Source organism: Capricornis sumatraensis, chromosome 4, assembly GCF_032405125.1.
Source record: "Capricornis sumatraensis isolate serow.1 chromosome 4, serow.2, whole genome shotgun sequence".
Lineage (NCBI taxonomy): Eukaryota > Metazoa > Chordata > Mammalia > Artiodactyla > Bovidae > Capricornis > Capricornis sumatraensis.
This window is the reverse complement of record NC_091072.1, coordinates 59,489,630-59,510,766: the sequence shown is the minus strand read 5'-3', so window position 1 is coordinate 59,510,766 and position 21,137 is coordinate 59,489,630. Positions and strand designations below refer to the sequence as shown.

Here is a 21,137-nt window from a genome sequence, read left to right as displayed (position 1 = left end):
GTCATGTACAGATGTGAGAATTGGACCATAAAGAAGGCTGAATGCTGAAGAATTGATGCTTTTGAATTGTGATGCTGGAGAAGACTCTTGAGAGTCCCTTGGACAAGGAGATAAAACCAGTCCATTCTACAGGGAATAAGTCCTGAATATTCATTGGAAGGACTGATGCTGAAGCTCCAGTACTTTGGCCACCTGATGTGAAGAGCCAGCTTATTGTATAAGACCCTGATGCTGAAAAAGATTGAGGGCAGGTGGAGAAGAGGGTGACAGAGGATGAGATGGCTGGATGGCATCACCAAGTCAATGGACATGAGTTTGAGCAAACTCTGGGAGATGGTGAAGGGCAGGGAAACCTGGCATGCAAAGAAAGACCAGGACACAACTTAGCAACTGAACAACAACCAGGGCCCTCACCTAAAGTTCCATAAATGCTTTTCAACTGGTAAGAGTGTTTAGTCTCAGGATGGTGGTAAACAAGACAGTCTTATAAGCATTGATACTCCTTTTAAATGTTTATTCTCTATTGTATTCATCCTGAGGCAATTAAGATAAGACAGAATGGGGGATATTATTGGGGTCCAGTTTATCATCTACCCTTTCCAGACCATCTTTCATGATCCTGTAACAAAAAGAGGCAGTTTTTTGGAAGTGATGATGTTAGAAAAATGATGAACACAAAACATCAGCAGTTTATCACAGCATCTAGCCCAGTGATAGCCCATGTCATTAAAATTGAGAAGTCTATTCCTTCACCCTCTCTGTAAATGAACTTGGTGACAGCTGGGCTACCCTGCAAGACTTACTCTGCTGACTTCTTTCTTATTCATAATGATATGTACCTTACTTGGAAATGGTCTCACCCTCCTTCCTCCCTTTTCCCTTTGCAGAATACATTTTGGTGATTATGTGGCGTTAACTTTACAAATTATTCTTACTGATTACATTTTGATCTCTTATTGTTTCCCTTTTTTTCAGGTTTTGCAATTCTCATTAACTGTTTGTTTCTTCAGACACATCAAGAATAGAATATATGCAGAAAAGTGATCACTGGATTTTAATTTGTCTGGAAGAAACCAATTAACTCTTAAAATAATCATATTGAATTCTTCTAGTCCAAAATAAAAGTTTTGAATTACATTTATTGTTTAAGATTTAATCAAGTCAGTGGTTATATGTGACACAGAATTATTGAATATAATATCATTCCATGAAATTTTTATTAATATCAAATTCTACAATTCAGTACATTGTCATTTTCTGAATTTGGAGGATATCATTGAATATACTAATTTCAATATATGGTAAATTATCATGTATGTTTTGAGTGTCATATGTAGAGAAAGATACCTGTATGATGCTCAGAAAATACTGTGTAAGCAATTATAACATATACTTTACATTTACAAATTTTAGGTAAATAATACTGATTTATAGATTTCAAAGAAAGAATGAAAATCTCCATGACACTGACCTCTACACTGAGTTAATCTTTTATTTCTCTCTTCTTACAATGCTTAGAAAGTGGATAATAAATTTACAGTTTTACAAGTTTGGATATACTTAAGTGGCAATAAGAAAATATTTTAAAAAAACATGAATTTTTAAATATAGTAAAAATAATCTAGTCTAAGTACTCACTGAAGTCTCATACTCATTACCTTCTCATTTTTTCCCCTTTTTTTGTAAGTTATGCTCAGTGAATGCACATACAATTTTTTGAAGGATATAAAAATAACCTACCTGTTCTATTTTCCTAACAATGATACTGTGAGAACAGAAAAACACTTCTTTGAAAAAATAAAAATTGCTGTACAGACATGAGGTGTTATCATATCATTGTTGTTCTTTATGAGAAAAGGCTGCGTTGATCTTGAGGAAATGAAGAAAGAATAGATTAACTGAAGATCCTGCATTGCTCCTGCTGTTATAGAAGGCTCACTCTTATTTATATTTATTAACTCAATCATATCTATTTTCATCTGTCTATTCAGTACATTGCAGATTTCACAGACCTACAGGCTTTTCTTTCTTTTTTTTTTTTTTTTTAGTAAGTGAAAAAGAAAATAGAGTAAACATGTTCTCTAAAGTCATCTGTAAATAGACATGGCTTCTAAATTTAAGGGAAATTCTCTTGGGATTTAAAGCTCATTTTCAAATTCCTGTTTTCTCTAAAATATGCCACAGGACCACACTGATATAAAATATCTCTCTCCTACTTGGGAGTTGAGTACCAACTTATTTGTAATCAAATAAATATTATAGAAATATATTCTGATATATATAATTTGTATCAAGCAAATGAAAAAGATGTCTAGATACTAGATTGCCTATTTTTAGTTACTACAGTTAAATCACAAGATATATGCACCACTGATCAAATCTATCACCTTTATGATTTTAGGAAGTATTTTCTTAAAGGATGTTGCTTTACACGCCGAATAAAATAAAGATTTATTTGAAGACTTGAGTAGATCAGGATCATATCTCTGTCTTGTTGGGTTTTTAAATTTTTTTGGATTTCTGAAATAGAAAACTTAGAAAGTTCTGAAAATTAATCTGGATCAGAAAGTGAAACAGTGAATTCAAATTAAGGGTAACACACAATCTTGATTTCCCCTTGAAGTTGTCCTGTCACTTGCAAAACATATTTAGCTTACTTCAGGCTCCCCATTTTAATTATGTTTCCAAAACGATTTTGTGATGGTACTATATAAGTGAACTACTTTTAAATTCCTTTTATCTTCTTTTCTTCTTTCAGATAAAGATACATGCATTCAGTCAATAAGCATTTATGGAGACCCTACTATGTGCTAGGGGCATTGCTCTGTTTTGAGATATGAAGATGAATGGAAACATGTATAGTTCCTTTTCAGTGCTGGCTTCAGGGACATATAACCTATCTTTAGAAGAGGCCCACACTTGGCTTAATACTTGGCAGTTGCCATCTTCAGTCTTAATTTCTGAACAAGGGACTTATATTTACATTTTGCCCTGGGCTCTCTAAATTAGGGAGCCAGCTCTGCTTCTGTAGTTAAACTCAGAGTCAGTCATACATCCTGACATGTGAACAAATAAATTGCATGTTTGTTATAATTATTATGACTAAGAAAGAAAATGCCTAAGTTTGCTTTAGAAAATCAGACAGCACTTCAAAAAAGGGAGTCACTCATTCAACAGTTACTTATTGAGCAACTGCTTTCTGTTGGGCAGTCTTCCAAGTGCTAGAGAAAGAGGATCGAGTTCGAGTAAAACAAAACAAAAAACGTCATGAAAGTTACATTCAGTTCAGTAGACCCAAATAACCCATAAACAAAATTATGATGTCTGATGGTGGGAAGTGCTATAGAGAAAAAATAAGTCAGGCAGTAGAATAAGGAGTGTTTGGGAATTAGGATGATTGTAATTTGAGATGGGCTGTGCTAAAGTGGCCTCATGGAGAAAATGACGAAGGAGATGAGAAGATAAGGGGAAAGAGCCAGAATGGGGAGTGGAGTGAGTGAGGAGACTTGAAGTCTGGGAGGAATGCAGGGAGTGAAATGGGAAGTATATTGAGTGAAATGGGAAGCAACTGGCAGGTTTTGTACAAGTTAAACCATCAGACATATTTTAATTGGAGCGATCTTGTTGCCATGTTGAAAATACACTTACAAGGCCCAAAAATGGAAGCAGGGAGAACAGATTGGATTTTATTTAATAATCCAAATAAAAGATGATAGTCGGTTTGGCCAGAAAGTGGAGTTGGTGAGAGATGATCAGATTCTGTACATGTTTTGTGGTAGAGTCATCAGAATTTGCCTGTAGCCTCAATGCAGAGATATGAGAAAAAAGAGCAGTCAAAGATGACTTAACTGGAAGAATGGGGCAATCATATATAGAAATGGGAAAGACTGTGGTAGAAGCAAGTTTAACACTTAACACTTGAAAATCCTACTAAAGTGATATGTTATATCTGCAGTCCACACTAGTCTGCAAGAAACTCAAGGCTAGGGGTATTTGGAGTCTCTGCAACTCCAAAACCTTGCTCATTACTTCACAATGTAGATGGCCAACAAAGGTTAATGATCTTTAATGAGTCAGATTACTTAGTATGCCACCAGTTAAAACCCCACTACTGGGAATTCCCTGGCAGTCCAGAGGTTAGGACTCCACACTTCCATTGCAGGGGCCATGGGTTCCATCCCTGGTGTGGGGAACTAAGATCCTGCAGGTTGCATGGTGTGGCCAAAAACAATAAACCAATCGACCAAACAAACAAAAAATCCTACTGCCCTCTTGGATTGTCTGACTGTAGTCAGTGGTTTCGATTCCTTCCAGGAGGCTATCACAAGTATAATCTGTCCAAATTTGTTTGGTAAATAATAGTTGTTCATTTGGTTAGTCACTGCCACCTACACCTCCTCTCTCCAAGGCACCTGAATAAGAAATGTTGGCAGAACAAAAACTTCTTTAACAGGATTCCGCTGAAAGGAAATTTCAAAAGAACACAAACAGTTCTGTTTACTTAATGTTCGCAATATCTGTTTAATGCATGTATGTCTTTATTTTCTCTCTCTGATTTTAAGGGAGTAATTCTTCAGGGACATGAGAGCCCGGGGCAAGAAGAAAGCACAAATGTCTAACATTTTCACTGACATGATATACGACTACAAAAGAAAAAAAGGAAAACACTTTAAATCTTTACACTGCCTGTTATATTTCATTGGTTTACCTCCTTTATTTATTTATTTTTTTGTCTATTCCTTTTTCTTTTGAAGTCACCCATTAAATGAAAGAGGATAATGATATATTTCCAGTAAATTTATTAATATTCATTGAATGAAAATGGGCTTTAGTACCATATAAATGATAAAACCAGAAGCAGTAGAAGCTATTCCTTGACATATCAAATTATCTTAAGATAAAGCTTTTGCTAGTATTCTGAATATTTGGAGGAAAGTAAAAGGAAACATTTTTCACAAGAGCATTTTTAGTGTGAAAACACAAGTGTATAATAATCATTGTGGAAAATTATTAAAGCTTGTTACTAATTGCATTCAAGTACAGTGGACATTCTCCTGAATGAAAAGGTTTATGAAATTAAACATTCAGAACTGCTAAATTCTTTAATTAATAAAGTTTCACATTGTATTACAGAGAAACAGTATGAAAGATACTAGATCAGAGAATATGATTGTAAGAATACCTATAGTTTTTTTTAATTAGAAAATTGGTTTACTATGTCTGTAAGTGTATATGAATAAATAGCATTTAAATTATTGTATGCAGTAGAATTAGAAAGAAGATACTATATGAAAAAATTCAGTCATTTCATGATAATATTCTACACTATAGAAAATCTACCCACACATAGTGTGGGTAAATCAGATTTTATAATTGATATTCTAATGTAAGTTGTTTACTATAAATTCATTTATTTTATTTCACTCCAGAGGAGATGCTATTTTTTTCATTTTGAAATGTATTTCATTATTATTGAAAAATCAGAAAACACAAAGTATTGGGAAAGAGTTAAACAACAAAATCAAATTTAACAACAAAATCAGCAACTTTCACATTGTACTAAGTATATCACTGGGCTTTCCTGGTGGCTCAGATAATAAAGAATCCACCTGCAATGAGGGAGACCTGGGTTTGATCCCTGGGTTGGGAAGATCCCTGGAGGAGGAAATGGCTACATACTTCAGTATTCTTGCTTGGAGAATCCCCAGGGGCGGAGGAGCCTGGTGGGCTATGATCAATGAGGTCACAAAGAGTCGGACGCTACTGAGCAATTAAGCACACAGCATATCACTATCTTGTTGTTGTTGTTTAGTCGCTAAGTCATGTCCAGCTCTTTTTTGACTCATGGACTGTAGCCCACCAGGATCCTCTGTCTATGGGATTTCCCAGGCTAAAATACTAGAGTGGGTTGCCATTTCCTTCTCCAGGGGATCTTCCCAACCCAGGGATCACACTCGTGTCTCCTGAATTGTCAGGTGGATTCTCTACCACTGAGTCACCAGGAACGCCCATATCACTATCTAATGTGTCTAAATACCACTGAATGAAAAATGGCCAGCATGTGAAGGGGCCACAAATTTGAATCTATTGAGATGATAATAATTTCTTCTGTCTTAAAAAATACAACATGTTTTGAAAGGTCTGGAGTACTTATACAAGAAAATTTGGTAAACATTACCAACCACCTCAAAATAAGTTACAAACAAAATAGTCCCAACATTGAGAGTATTATTTTCAAGTCTCTATAAAGATATTGAGTTTTAGTGTATACTTTTATGTGTATTGATGTTTGAGTTTCTGGCGTAAAGACATTTTCTTTCAAATCCAACCTGCCTGGATTATTCCTGGATATAACTGTGTATTAGTAATACTTACTAAATAAAAGAAAGAGATAACCTTGCATCCCGTCATACTGATTTATTACTCATATTATTATATGATATTTATTGTATCACATATTCATCCATATTCATTAAAATATTGTCCACATCATTTTTCCATCTTTCAGTTTTGGCCTGTTTTAAAGCCAATCAATCCTTTTTTCTATACTATTTCTGATTTTTCCATTTAGTCTATAGACACTGTGTCAGAAGTGAACTTTTCATCAGAAAATTCAGCTCTTTCAGAAATATTACCTATCTTTATTTTCTCTAAATTAAAATCTACAAGCCCCAGCATTACAACCATAGCTAGTGGGCTTTCTCTTTCCCTAGGTTTCTATATGGAAATTCATGTGTTACCATGAGGATGAAAGCAAGAGTCCTCTCGTTTTTCTGAGCATATGGGTTTCCTTAAGCCCTCTACCATCACCGCCCCGTAAACTATTAAAGTAGGGTGTAGGGTAAGGTTTGCCCAGTTTACTTGCAATACCCTCTTTGCAAGACATGAAAAATGGCTTACTTTATACTTTTGAACATGAGGGTGTTTTGCAGCTATTTATTCTCAGCCCGAGGCCTCAACAACTGTCTACAGATAGATCCTTTTCAGTACTACGATTTAGTGTCTCCATCATATCACAAGTATATATCAAATAAATTAACTTATTGATGAGAACATGGATGCATCTTTCACTTGGGATTCCATACTAGGAATAAAAGGCAATAGCCTTTACCTTATAAATTTTCTGGAGACCTTCTGTGCAGGAAAGAGTCTGTCTAGTTACAGAAAACCCTGCTTGCAAGGTTGACTCTAGCTTGCACCTGGGAACTTGGCTGATAAATAGTTCCCAACAGTGATGTGAAACTTCCTTAAGTGACAAGAGTGTCTCATTGTACCCGAACAATTTGTACAAACAGTGTGGTTCATGCTGAAACCCTACTCTCCTCTGAGGACTCTAGAATTTGGAAATGTGCTAGACAGAGCTCCTATATAACCAGTCCTGAGAAAGACTCTTAGACACTGAACCTCTGCTGAATAAGGTATGTATTGTGTGACTCCATGGGCAAAAGATTCTCCAAACTTGGTTCCTGGTTTCCCCTACATTTTGCATATCTTCCCTTTCTGATTTTGCTTTGTAGCCTTTCACTGTAAAAAATCTTAGCCCAGAGTAAAATTACATGCTGAGTCCTGGGAGTCCTAGTGAATTGCTGAACTTGGACTGGTCTTGGAGACCCTCAACACACTCCCTGGAAAGGGGAACTTCATTTCTAGCCAAGGGCTTGAGTTTCAGGAAGGATGCTGTCAATACACAGAAATTTCTCACCTTCAGCCCAAATATTTGTTTTGCTTGTTATTAGAGTAATTTATATCATTACTCATAACTATTTTCAATTGCTACTCATCCCATTCCATCATCAAATAAACCTGAACACACTTAAATTTTCAAATAATATCTATTCCTCTCCATATGTTTGCCCATTCTGTTCTCATTTCCTTGAGTACCTCTTCCAACTCTCCCACTGGCAGAAGCCTAATATTTTTTAAGGCCACTGAGAGACTGAAAAGGGTTAGTGCATGGTTTTGGAGCCAGACGGTCTGGGCTTAAATCATGCCACTTACTAGCTATAACCTTGAGCAAGGCTCAGTTCTATAGTAAATTCTATAGTTCGATTTACTTGAAAAATGCATGTAATGAAAAGTGAACCTACAGAGTAGGTACTACTAATTTAGAATTGAATGATTCAATATTTAAAACGGTATGTAGCACACTGTAAAATAACATCATTCATAGATTTATAAAACAAATTACACTGGCTTCATAATAGATCTAAAGAATATACTATACTGCCTTCCTATTTGCTTTTTGGAATGTACATGGTGTACCCTTGGCTGAGACCATCAAGTGGGGGTGACAGAACAGACTGAGGGAGGAAAGGGTTTGCATCTCTTGCTAAGTGACTGAACTGACCTCCACTCTCCTGGAGCAACAGGTAGAATGGGATAAGTTGTTCTGTGCCTGATTTCAGGAATGCCTTGGGGAGTACTGTTTTAAAAGGTTTAGTATACTGTTACATGAGCTTTCCAGGTAGCTCAGTGGTAAAGAATCCACCTGCCAATGTAGGAGACTCAGTAGACACAGGTTCAGTCCCTGGGTCTGGAATATCATCTGGAGGAGGAAATGGCAACCCACTCCAGTATTCTTGTCTGGAAAATTCCACGGACCAAGGAGCCCTGCAGGCTGAAGTCTATGGGGTTGCAAAGAGTCTGACATGATTGAGCGTACGACATATATTGTTACATGAAAATTTGTCTAATACTACCAATAACTTCAAAATAAATTGTGAACAAAATAGTCACAGTGGTAAATAGTTTACATTTCAGTCTGTAGGATTTTAAAATACACTGAGTTTTAGTGTTTACTTCTGAGTCTACCAGTGTTTGAGTTAGAAATCTTTTCTTCTAAATCCAACCAACTAAGCTGGCTGAGCTTCTAGGCCTTTGGGATTCAGAAGACTTAAGACAAGACCAGAACAATATCTTGGCATCTGCCCACACTTCCTGCCACTTTGCCCTTATAAGTGCCCCATAAAAACATCTCTTTTCCTCTTGTAGTCCTTCTGTCCATGGACCCCTCCACACCCTCACTATTCACACCTATCACCATTCTTCTCCTTTTTAAAACTTAATTAGATTCATGATTCCTAAGTACTTCTTTACAACCACACATCTCTCACTCAGTCTCAGCATCCAAATCTGTGCTGGCTCTAGTGTGCCTGAAGTTTGCTGGAGGAAATATTATGACTGTGCAGGACACTATACATCACAATCACTGACATTAAATCAGCACTCTCTACTTTCTGGCAATGCTATTGGTTTTCTGGTAAAGTCCTTTTCTCATGGGGAATAAGATTGTTTGCAAAATATTATAGACTGGAGGAGAAATGAGGAAGTACTCTTTAAGGCACTATAAAGATGATCATAAATAATGAATATGTAAATAATTGTTCCCTGTTTATGGATTTAGCAAAAGCTCACGTTAGACCAGTATACCATGGCACAAAAAATAAGAAGTGGGAATTAAATAACCTAAAGATAAACCCTGGATCCACTTCTTACAGACTCTGGAGCCACATAATCCCTTGAGCCTCAGAAGCTCCTTCCTGTCACTAACCTCAGCTGACTGTGACAGCAAGCAAAATATCTGGAAAGCACTCTCTCCCTATTACAAAACCAGGAGCAGAAGGAAAGTCATATCTGGCTGCCTTCATGTGAAGCCAAATTTCATGTTTGTTTTCATCCTCAAATCATGAGCTGTGAACAAAGTAGCTCTAATTTAGAAGCTGTGGAAAACCCTGTTCCCAAGTCTCTCAGCAAACTGTTCCCTAACAGTTCCAGCCACTCCCTAAAACTCTTCAGGTATGCCTTAATGGAGAAACCCCAGGTATGCCTTACTGGAGAAAAAGCCAAGGAGACATTTGTATTTTTCCTTAAATACCATTGTTTACATGCATGCTAACTTACTTCAGTCATTTCTGACTTTTTGTGACCCTATGGACCCTAGCCTGCCAGGCTGTTCTGTCCATGGGATTCTCCAGGCAAGGATAATGGAGTGGGTTGCCATGATCTCCTCCAGGGAATCTTCTTGACCCAGGAGTCAAAAACAGGACTGTTACATCTCCTGAGTTGGCAAGCAGGTTCTTTACAACTAGCACCACCCTGGAAGCCCTACTACTGTATTTCCTTAAATACCCCTTGGATTTGAAGTACAATGTTTTTTCTCAGCTTTAGTAAAGGCCCAGAAGTTTCATTATGGTATTATGTCATTGTTTCATTTCAAACCCAAATTGCAGTACTGGGTGTACCGCAGTTCTATTCTAGCACAAACTACCTGAAGTTAGCAAAGATTCCATAAGTTAAAGGGCATAGTCCCGCAAAAGATTGATCACTTCAGATGCCAGCCACACTGAAGCAGTCGTTGGAGCCACGTGCACTTCTGACTGACTGGCTATAAATTTGGAGGTTCTCATGATCTTCTCAGGCTTAATAATTTTCAAGAATAACTCAGAGAACTCAGAAAAATGCTGTTCATGTGATTATGGTATTATTATGAAGACTGCAAAGAAAGAGGACCACTCACGGGAAGAGGCATAGAGGGTGAGTTCCGGGAAGAAACAGTGAGCGTTTAGGTCTTCTCCGCATGGAATCAGGGATCTCAACTTCCCATCATATCAGTGTTTTCATGAACCAGGAAGCTTCACTGAGTTTCCAATCCCAGAACTTTCACTGCACTTTCATTACACAGATACAATTGACTGACTACCTGAATGAACTCATTCTCCAACTTTGGCTGATAGCTTGAGGCTCAAAGCTCCAACCCATTAATCACATGATTGGTCTTTCTACGGTGGCTTGCAGTATCCTAAATCATCTTTTTTTTTTTAATTTAAATTTATTTATTTTAATTGGAGGCTAATTAATTTACAATATTGTATTGGCTTTGCCATACATCAACATGAATCCGCCACGGGTTTACACGTGTTCCGCATCCTGAACCCCCCTCCCACCTCCCTCCCCGTACCATCCCTCTGGGTCATCCCAGTGCACCAACCCCAAGCATCCTGTATCCTGCATCGAACCTGAACTGGTGATTCGTTTCTTATATGATATTATACATGTTTCAATGCCATTCTCCCAAATCATCCCACCCTCTCCCTCTCCCACAGAGTCTGAAAGACTGTTCTATACATCTAACCATCTTTTAGTATAAGTTCACTAGGGGTCACCATCAGTCATTAGTATAAATTATCAGGGCCCACCATCAGTAACAAGAAACTTCTATCACTGAGGAAAACCAAGGGATTTTGTTTCCTAGGAAACAGACAAAATATAATCTAATTCTTTCTTTAATTGGAGTATAACTGCTTCACAATGTTGTGTTAGTTTTCATTATGCAACATGAATCAGCTATATGTACATATTTATCCCCTCCCTCTAAGACCTCTACCCACCCCACCACCCCATCCCACCCCTCTAGGTCATCTCAGAGCTCTGAGCTGAGTTCTGTGTGCTATAAAGCAGCTTCCCATTCTCTATTTCACACATGGTAGTGTATAATACATATGTCAATCCTAATCTCTCAGTTCATCACAGCTTCCTCTTCCCCCATGTGTCCACATGTCATCCTCCATGTCTGCATCTCTATTCTTTAATGGTAACAACAGTTACACTGTTTGTATTACTAATAGACATAACAATTAACAGATGGCATATATGGCATATGAATTTAATACATACCGCACACAGTACTCAGTACTAATTATTGGGATTCCTGCTCCTTCCTGTGTCTTGCTTCACAGCTCTATCCTGCATCCCTTCTGGCACCTCTTGAGGCAGTTTCTTAGATTCAGTGCCTCAGTTTTCTCATTTGTAAATTGTGAAAGTATCTAACTCAATGCTAATTATCTGTTAGCTATCCTAGTCTCCTGCTCATTTCCGTACATTTAATGTAACAGACTTCATCTTGTTCATGTTCATGTCCTTTCTAGTGCCTTGCATATGGGAGGCTGCAAAAGCACATTCCAGGGATTGTCATGGATTCTGAACCCAAGGATACAATCGTTATTTTGTGTTTCACTTACTTCAGTTACCTTCCTTTGGCTCCGGAAAGGGGGAAGTTTTGAGAAGTAAGCAAAATTTTATCAGGATTCTTTCCCAAAACAAGAAATGGAAAACTCAACTCAAATTGTCTTATGAAAATCAAGAATATGGTTGTCCCTGCAACTAAACAGTCCATGGGCAGCTCTGCCTTCTGCTGTGATTTGCTCCGAGGCTGAAATGTCACAATTCATGTCTTGGTTCTTCTTTCTCTGGGGTATCTCTATCCCCAGTCTCAACCGATGACTTCTACTACCTTCAACCTTTTCCCTAGTGGTCCTAATACGGCTGCAGAGACCTCAAATCTTCATAGTGCCACTCCAGGAGAATATTGAAGGAGTTCTTCCTTCTTAGAAATTCCAAAGAACATGTAAGTACTGACTCAGATTGGATCATCTGCCTATCTCTTAAATTAATCAGTTTGTTCAGTGAAGAATGAGATCTATTACTAGTTTAAGCCTACTAGATACTACCCTTAGAACTAGACATCCAGTTAACCTCATCCAAAACAAAGTTTGTAAAACTACAAAGTGTGAATTCCCCAGATAAGAAAAGTTAGATTTGTCTGATGGCTTGGGGACTGATGGATATGGTGAAGGCAAACTACAAATTTTCATTTCATCCTCTGTCTTGCAAATGCCACCTTTATCCTTCATTGGGGAGACTATTACTTCCTGATATCTTTCTTTTCTCCCTCCCTCCCTTCCTTACTTCTCTTTATTTTTCTTTTTCCTTCCATCTTTCCTTTCTTTCTTCTTTTGTTATTTCTTCCTTTCATTCTTTCTAAATCTGGGATTTGACTAATTTTACTCCATCGCTTTCTTCATTTCTCACCCTTATTTTCTCCTTTCCTTTAGTTATAACTGACTTCAATTGCATTTCAGAAGTTTTGGTCATTAATGAGGGTACAGAATTGATAAGGCCCATATATTTATTGAGCATAGAGTTGATTATTCTTATCCTGGAGTAATCTATTATGAAATGAATTGCCTTCTGGGAGAATTCTTCAGTTGAATACATCTCTATTTCAAGGAATTCAGATGAAACCCATAGGAAAGAGTTTTATCATGACCCCATTTTTAAAAATGGAACTGCCAATATGCAAAGAAGAGAGTACTCCTGACCTCGAATGTCCTGTGTCTCACTGTGTAGCTTCCTCCATCACCCTGCATTTGTCTGTTTTTTAATAGCCTGAAACTAGGCCTCCCAATTCTCCTTTGGTATATGACGTGTACAAAAGAGTTTGGTTTTAATATGCAGTTGTTTTGTCAGTGTAAATGCTTCTGACCTATATCCTCTCTTGTATATAGCTTCCTCAGCTGGGAAGGAAACGCTACCACGGCAACATATCAGCTGTTGCCATCTCTTCATGGCTTCAGTTGTCTATTCAGAAGCAAACATAATTTCCAAACCAACTCACAGTGAATCTCAGCGGCAGTAGTGGTGACTTCAGCATCATGTTGCCTCAAGAAATTATTTGTAGAAACTCTTGAATTTCTTTTAAACATATTACTCACTGTAGCCTCATGTGCAAAGCTCACCACATCTTCAATTTCACTCAAGTTCTTTCTCTTGTGTGATAACTATCTTTTGTCAGAAAGGAAACCCTCTCTGAAACAGTGTCATGAATCTTTTCCAAATCTTGCCCAAGTGTCATTTGATATGTCATTCTTTAAACATATTTTTCTGGCTAAAAATACCCATTTTGTTGATCTCTTGACTTTTGTTTTATGTTTAACAGTAATCTTAGAAATCGTTTTCTTTTCCTGTCCCCCTTTTTTATTCCATAAAAAAATAAACACAGCTTTATACTTTCATGACTTTTATACATTTAGATGTGCTTGGCTTACTTGCTTACGAGTTAATAATTCATCCATACTAAAAACCCCAATGCACTTCCATTTCTATCCTATATGTCTTACAGGTTCTTTATTATTTAAAAAATATGGCAATATTGTATCTTGATGCCTTCTGAAATAATTCTTCAATCTGACATGCCAACTCACTAATACCTTCTTGAACTGTATCTAATCTCCTATTTTTCACACTGATGGTGTTTTTATTTTAATTACTGGTTCTGCTCTTCCCTGTGCCCACATGTATTACTGGGAGGAGGAAGCCCATTGTCTACACAGCATGTGACGTTACCTCTTCAGAACCCAAGAGAAAGATGTATTTGGGAGCAGCCACATAGATGCTCATTCTTCAGATAGTGCAGCCAGAACTTAGATGGACTGCAGAGGCTGTCAGGCACTAAATTTTTTTTTAATCAAATTTTAAGAAATTAAAATGTTTTTAAAAGAAATTAAAATTAAGATCAAGTATACAATTATTTATAACATCTCAATCCTAAGCAAACATGACACTTTTTGGAAAAAACATACTAGACTTTCAAAAGGTTAACTGTATTTGTTTTGTTCTATTAAGTATTAGAGCCTCAGGGTCTGGATTAATGCTAGAAACTCTATTAATCAAAAATCACATGCTTTTGAAAAGCACCACAGACTTTTATTTTTCTAAGTAGAAAAAAAAATTGGCTTGCATTTTCCTCAATAGAACAAAAAAAAATCATAAGTTATCTACTATATTCTTAACTGTCCATATTCTTTTGCATCTTATTATTTGTTTTAGTTTTTGCTGTTTAACTCTGGGGTGTTGTCTTAGTAAAGGAAAGAGAACAAGAGGTCAAAAACAACACATCGTTTGAAGCTTGTTATCAATACTGACAAGACATACAGTATTATTTCCTATGTCCTCTTCCTGAAGCCCACAGTAAATTTTGCTGTCCCTACCCAGGGAACTTCCCACCCTGAACCCTCAAACTGAGCTCTGGGGTTGGTGGTTTATTCACTAATTCATGTCCAACTCTTGCAACCCCATGGACTGCAGCACACCAGGCTTCCCTGTCCATCACCAACTCCCGGAGCTTACTTAAACTCATGTCCATTGAGTCAGTGATGCCATCCAACCATCTCATCCTCTGTCGTCCCCTTCTCCTCCTGCATACAATCTTTCCAAGAAAAAGGGTCTTTGCATATAGGTTAGCTCTTCACATCATGTGGCCAAAGTATTGGAGTTTCAGCTTCAACATCAGTCCTTCCAATGAACATTCAGGACTGATTTCCTTTAGGATGGACTGGTTGGATCTTCTTGCAGTCCAAGGGACTCTCAAGAGTCTTCTGCAACACCACAGTTCAAAAGCATTAATTCTTCGGTGCTCAGCTTTCTTCACAGTCCAACTCTCACTTCCATACATGACCACTGGAAAAACCATAGCCTTGACTAGACGGACCTTTGTTGGCAAAGGAATGTCTCTGCATTTTAATATACCATCTAGGTTGGTCATAACTTTCCTTCCAAGGAGTAAGCGTCTTTTAATTTCATGGCTGCAATCACCATCTGCAGTGATTTTGGAGCCCCCAAAAATAAAGTCTGCCACTGTTTCCACTGTTTCCCCATCTATATGCCATGAAGTGATGGGACCAGTTGCCATGATCTCAGTTTTCTGAATGTTGAGCTTTAAGCCAACTTTTTCACTCTCCTCTTTCATCAAGAGGCTCTTTAGTTCTTCTTTGCTTTCTGCCATAAGGGTGGTGTCATCTGCATATCTGAGGTTATTGATATTTCTCCCGGCAATCTTGATTCCAGCCTGTGCTTCTTCCAGCCCAGTGTTTCTCACGATATACTCTGCATATAAGTTAAATAAGCAGGGTGACGATATACAGCCTTGACATACTCCTTTTCCTATTTGGAACCAGTCTGTTGTTCCATGTCCAGTTCTAACTGTTGCTTCCTGACCTGCATACAGATTTCTCAAGAGGCAGGTCAGGTGGTCTGGTATTCCCATCTCTTGAAGAATTTTCCACAGTTTGTTGTGATCCACACAGTCAAAGGCTTTGGCATAGTTAATAAAGCAGAAATAGATGTTTTTCTGGAACTCTCTTGCTTTTTCCATGATCCAGCAGATGTTGGCAATTTGATCTCTGGTTCCTCTGCCTTTTCTAAACCAGGTTGAACATCTGGAAGTTCACGGTTCACGTACTGCTGAAGTCTGGCTTGGAGAATTTTGAGCATTAATTTACTAGCTTGTGAAAGGAGTGCAATTGTGCAGTAGTATGAGCGTTCTTTGTCATTGCCTTTCTTAGGGATTGGAATGAAAACTGACCATTTCCAGTCCTGTGGCCACTGCTGAGTTTTCCAAATTTGCTGGCATATTGAGTGCAGCACTTTCATAGCATCATCTTTCAGGATTTGAAATAGCTCAACTGGAATTCCATCACCTCCACTAGCTTTGTTCGTCGTGATGCTTCCTAAGGCCCACTTGACTTCACATTCCAGGATGTCTGGCTCTAGGTGAGTGATCATACCATAGTGATTATCTGGGTGGTGAAGATCTTTTTTGTATAGTTCATCTGTGTATTGTTGCCACCTCTTTTTAATATCTTCTGCTTCTGTTAGGTCCATACCATTTCTGTCCTTTATTGAGCCCATCTTTGCATGAAATGTTCCCTTGGTATCTCTAAAATACTTGAAGTGATCCCTAGTTTTTCCCATTTAATTGTTTTCCTCTATTTCTTTGCATTGATCACTGAAGAAGGCTTTCTTATCTCTCCTTGCTATTCTTTGGAACTCTGCATTCAGATGCTTATATCTTTCCTTTTCTCCTTTGCTTTTCACTTCTCTTCTTTTCACAGCTATTTGTAAGGCCTCCTCAGACAGCCATTTTGCTTTTTGGCATTTCTTTCTCTTGGGGATGGTCTTGATCCCTTGTCTCCTGTACAGTGTCATGAACCTCCGTCCATAGTTCATCAGGCACTCTATCAGATCTCTACTTCTATATAAGTCTTAACTGGACTCACTCATGTCTACCCAGCTAAGATGAAATTTTCTCATCTCTCTTGCCTCTAAGGTGGTGATGTAACTAGTTTCTGGTCAATGAAAATGAATGCAAGTGACATTTCCAACAACTAGGCAGTGCTCATAAAGCTGAAAAGTTCATGCCTTCCCAATCTCTCATTTCCCCTTTCCAGGAATGGAGCATAGACGAAGGGGTGAACTACCTTTTTCTCTGTGCATGTTCGTCCATGCTAAGTCACTTCAGTCCTGTCCGGCTCTTGGAGACCCTATGGACTGTAGCCCACTGGGTTCCTCTGTCCTTGGGATTCTGCAGGCAAGAATATTGGAGTGGGTTGTCATGCCCTCCTCCAGGGGATCATCCTGACCCAGGGATCAAACCTGCATCTCTTATGTCTCCTGCACTGACAGGTAGGTTCTTAACCACCAGTGCCACCGAGGAAGCCCTTTGCTCTGTGGATAAGGGCACTATTCTAGCAGTGGGTGGAGAAGCCAATGGCACCCCTCTCCAGTACTCTTGCCTGGAAAATCCCATGGACGGAGGAGCCTGGTGGGTTGCAGTCCATGGGGTCGCTAAGAGTCGGACACGACTCAGCGTCTTCACTTTCACTTTCCACGTTCATGCATTGGAGAAGGAAATAGCAACCCACTCCAGTATTCTTGCCTGGAGAATCCCAGGGATGGGGGAGCCTGGTGGGCTGCCATCTATGGGATCGCACAGATCGGACATGACTAAAGCGACTTAGCAGCAGCAGCAGTTAGCAGTGGGAGAGGAACAAGATGGAAAACATCTGTCTCTAACACAGTGGAGATGGCACAGCAGCTCTGCAACAGAAACAGACTGCCAATTAAAAGAGAAGTAAAGAACTTTTTAAAGATACTGTGTTTTAGTCCCTTATTACAGAGTTTAGTCTTTATTCTAACCATCACCCATAACTTAGCCCCAAATTTGAAGTAAAATTCTAATTTCACACAGTCTGTGTGTGTGCACATATCAGCATATGTGTATGTGTATTTATAGTTTTTAGAATTATTATTTTAAAAGTTTAAGCTAAGACAAAGATAAATATAGTGCTAAAGTTTAGTATAGAAATATAATTTTATATGTGAGCTTTCAACTTTCTACAGATTTTAAAATCAGTTCCTAGGACTTTAGGAATGTATTCCACATTTACAAATGTGTCTTTAACAGTGCTTCCTAATTTTGTTAATAACTGTGTAGTGTGAGTAAATACTTGTTCTTAAAGGAAAAATAAATGTCTAATTGAATGATTGTGTGAGAATAAGGTTCAAACAGTTCTGGGTATTTTACCAATCTATATCCTGAATATTCTTCAACTGTAATTACATAAATTATCTCCTTTATCCTTCACAACAAAATTTATTTTAGCAAAAACTAAAATAAATAAGAAGATGCAAAAGAATATGGACAAATAAGAATATAGTAGATAACTTGTGATTTTTTTTTGTTCTGTTGAGGAAAATGCAAGCCATTTTTTTTTTCTACTTAGAAAAAAAAAGTCTGTGGTGCTTTTCAAAAGCATGTGACTTTTGATTAATAGAGTTTCTAGCATTGATCCAGACCCTGAGGCTCTAATACTTGATACCCAGTACCTCTAATACTTGGTACCCTGTGCACCGATGAGAAAACTGAGGCAGAGGGCCATGAAATAACTTACAAAACAGCCTGAATTTAGGAAATAAAATGATCTGGGATTTAAACAAGCAATCTTGCTACAGAGTAAGCCTTGCTTCTTCTACCATCTGAGGGTTGATTCCAACAAGCCATTTGTCATGGGACTTTTCGCCAAATAAGATTTGAGGAACATGAGAGTGAATCATGAAATGTACAAATATCCTCTTCTTATGAACAAAGCAAATTATGAAAGGCTAAATCTAAACTGTATATGCTTATATATAAATGTATACCTATATTTTATATGCTTATAATGCCATAGCAACACTATACTAGTAAATGTTAGTGCCACTTCCTGGGGACAGGCAGAGGTGAACACACCTTTTTTCTGAAAAATCTGTTCAAATCTAGGAAAGTCTGCAAGTTGGAGAAGTTTGTATCAGGAGACATAATCAGGACGCTCTGATTAAGTATATTAAATATTTGAGTTGGATAGATATTTAAGTAGATATATATTTAAATTAGAAGTCAAATGATTTAATCAAGATAATAATAAAATGTGCAAAGAATTACAAATTGGACACTTCATCTTTGGATCTCAAATAAGTCATTTAATAGGTGTGAGAACAGACAAAAATAAAGACCTTTTCCTCTCTCTGCTTCTAAAACCTTGATTTAATAATACTTACCCTTTAGGATCATGATCAATATTAAATGAGATAAAATTATGTAAAAATGATACAGATAGAGTACAGTTACACAGGTAGTTTTAAAAATTCAACTAGGGGATTATAAATGGAGAGGGAGCTTTAGAGAACTTCAGGAGATCACTATAAGTTAATGATTACTCAGGAAAACTATCAGAACTTTAGGAAATGAAGCAGGCTTGCTTAACAATGGCCATAAATAAAAGCACAAGATTTGCCCCAAGCCATTAAGTGAAAAAATGAGGCTTGCATCCTGGTGGTGGAGATCAGCAATGCAATGATCCTTTGGTCATGCACTTCTACATGTATCAAGGATAGGAATATAAGGAAAAGTCACCTTTTCAAAGTAGCAAGTAATTCCTCAGTCATGTCCAGCTCTTTGAAACTCCATGGACTGTCACCTACCGGGCTCTCTATCTATGGGATTTTCTAGGCAAGAATACTGGAGTGGGTAGCCATTCCCTTCTCCAGGGGATCTTTCTGACCCAGGGATGGAACCCTTCTTTAGCTTCTGAGACACCAGGGAAGCCTTTCCAAAGTAGAAGATCCACGTTAAATGGAAACCTGAGATGATTAATTAACATATTTGAGTAAATGTTCCCACCTTTCTACTGATTTGAAAAGTTTGTGACAGTCCTGTTTGCCCATATAGGGTCAAGCATTCCTTCACCCAATGTGATGGAGAAGCTCGTGACGTGAGCCTGATGTCTGCTTGGAGAATGAGGAGAAGGTGGTGTTCTCTCCCTGTGTACTTTTCCTTTGATTATAAAAACGTAGCCCAATTAGTTCTCAGGGCAGAGCCCTCTTGCTTGCCCACTCATGTTCTTCACAGACACCCTATATTAACAAATCTACTTCTTGTTGCTGTTGTTCAATCACCCAGTTGTGTCTGCCTAATTGCGACCCCGTGGACTGCAGCACGCCAGGCCTCCCTGTCCCTCACCATCTCCAGAAGCTTGCCCCAGTTCACGTCCTTTGCATTGGTGATGCCATCCAGCCATCTCATCCTCTGGTGCCCTCTTCTCCTTCTACCTTCAATCTTTCCCAGCATCAGGGACTTTTCCAGTGAGTCGTCTGTTTGCATCAGATGACCAAAATACTAGAGCTTCAGCTTCAGCATCAATCCTACCAATGAATATTCAGGGTTGATTTCCCCTAAGACTGACTGGTTTGATCTCCTTGCAGTCCAAGGGACCTTCAGGAGTCTTCTCCAGCACCACAGTTGAAAGGCATCAATTCTTTGGTGTTCTGCCTTCTTTATGGTCCAGCGCTCACAACAGTATGTAACCTCTGGGAAGACCATAGCCTTGACTATATGGACCTTTGTGGGCAGAATAATGTCTCTGCTTTTCAACACTCTGTTTCAGCTGGTTTGTCACAGCTTTCCTGCCAAGAAGCAATCATCTTCTGATTTCATAGCTGCAGTCACCTTTCAGAGTGATTTTAGAGCCCAGGAAGAGGAAATCTCTTCCTACTTCCACCTTTTCCCCTTCTATTTGCCATGAAGTAATGGGGCTGGGTGTCATGATCTTAGGTTTTTTTTAAAAATATTTAGTTTCAAGCCGGCTCTTTCATTCTCCCCCTTACCCTCATCAAGAGGCTCTTCAGTTCCTCTTAGACTTCTTGCCTATCCCTTTACCTCTCACTAAATTCCTTCTGTGAGGAGACATAAAGAACCTGAACTTCATTAAATCTTTCGACAAGTTGTGCAATTTCAATTGGAAGATTGTGGGTTCAAGTTTCACATGAGGTGCGGTTTCAAAAGCACCTCATACTTTGTGAGATCCATAATAATACTTAAGAAATCTTCACCCTTGCAACCTCCTGCATTATCATTTTGGTTGATTACATATATATATATATATATATATATATTCTTAATTCTAAATTCTTAATTCCTACAGCTT

At 38.1% G+C, this 21,137-nt stretch overlaps 1 protein-coding gene across 1 annotated transcript in view; it reads left to right on the top strand.

Moving 5' to 3' along the window:
• TSPAN19 (tetraspanin 19) overlaps window positions 1-1,044 on the top strand; it is a 29,960-nt gene extending 28,916 nt beyond the window's left edge. The window contains exon 9 of the mRNA XM_068972160.1: window positions 976-1,044. Within this exon, the coding sequence (XP_068828261.1) occupies window positions 976-1,044 (69 nt within the window). The remainder of the gene's footprint in view (window positions 1-975) is intronic.
• Window positions 1,045-21,137: the final 20,093 nt, after the last annotated feature.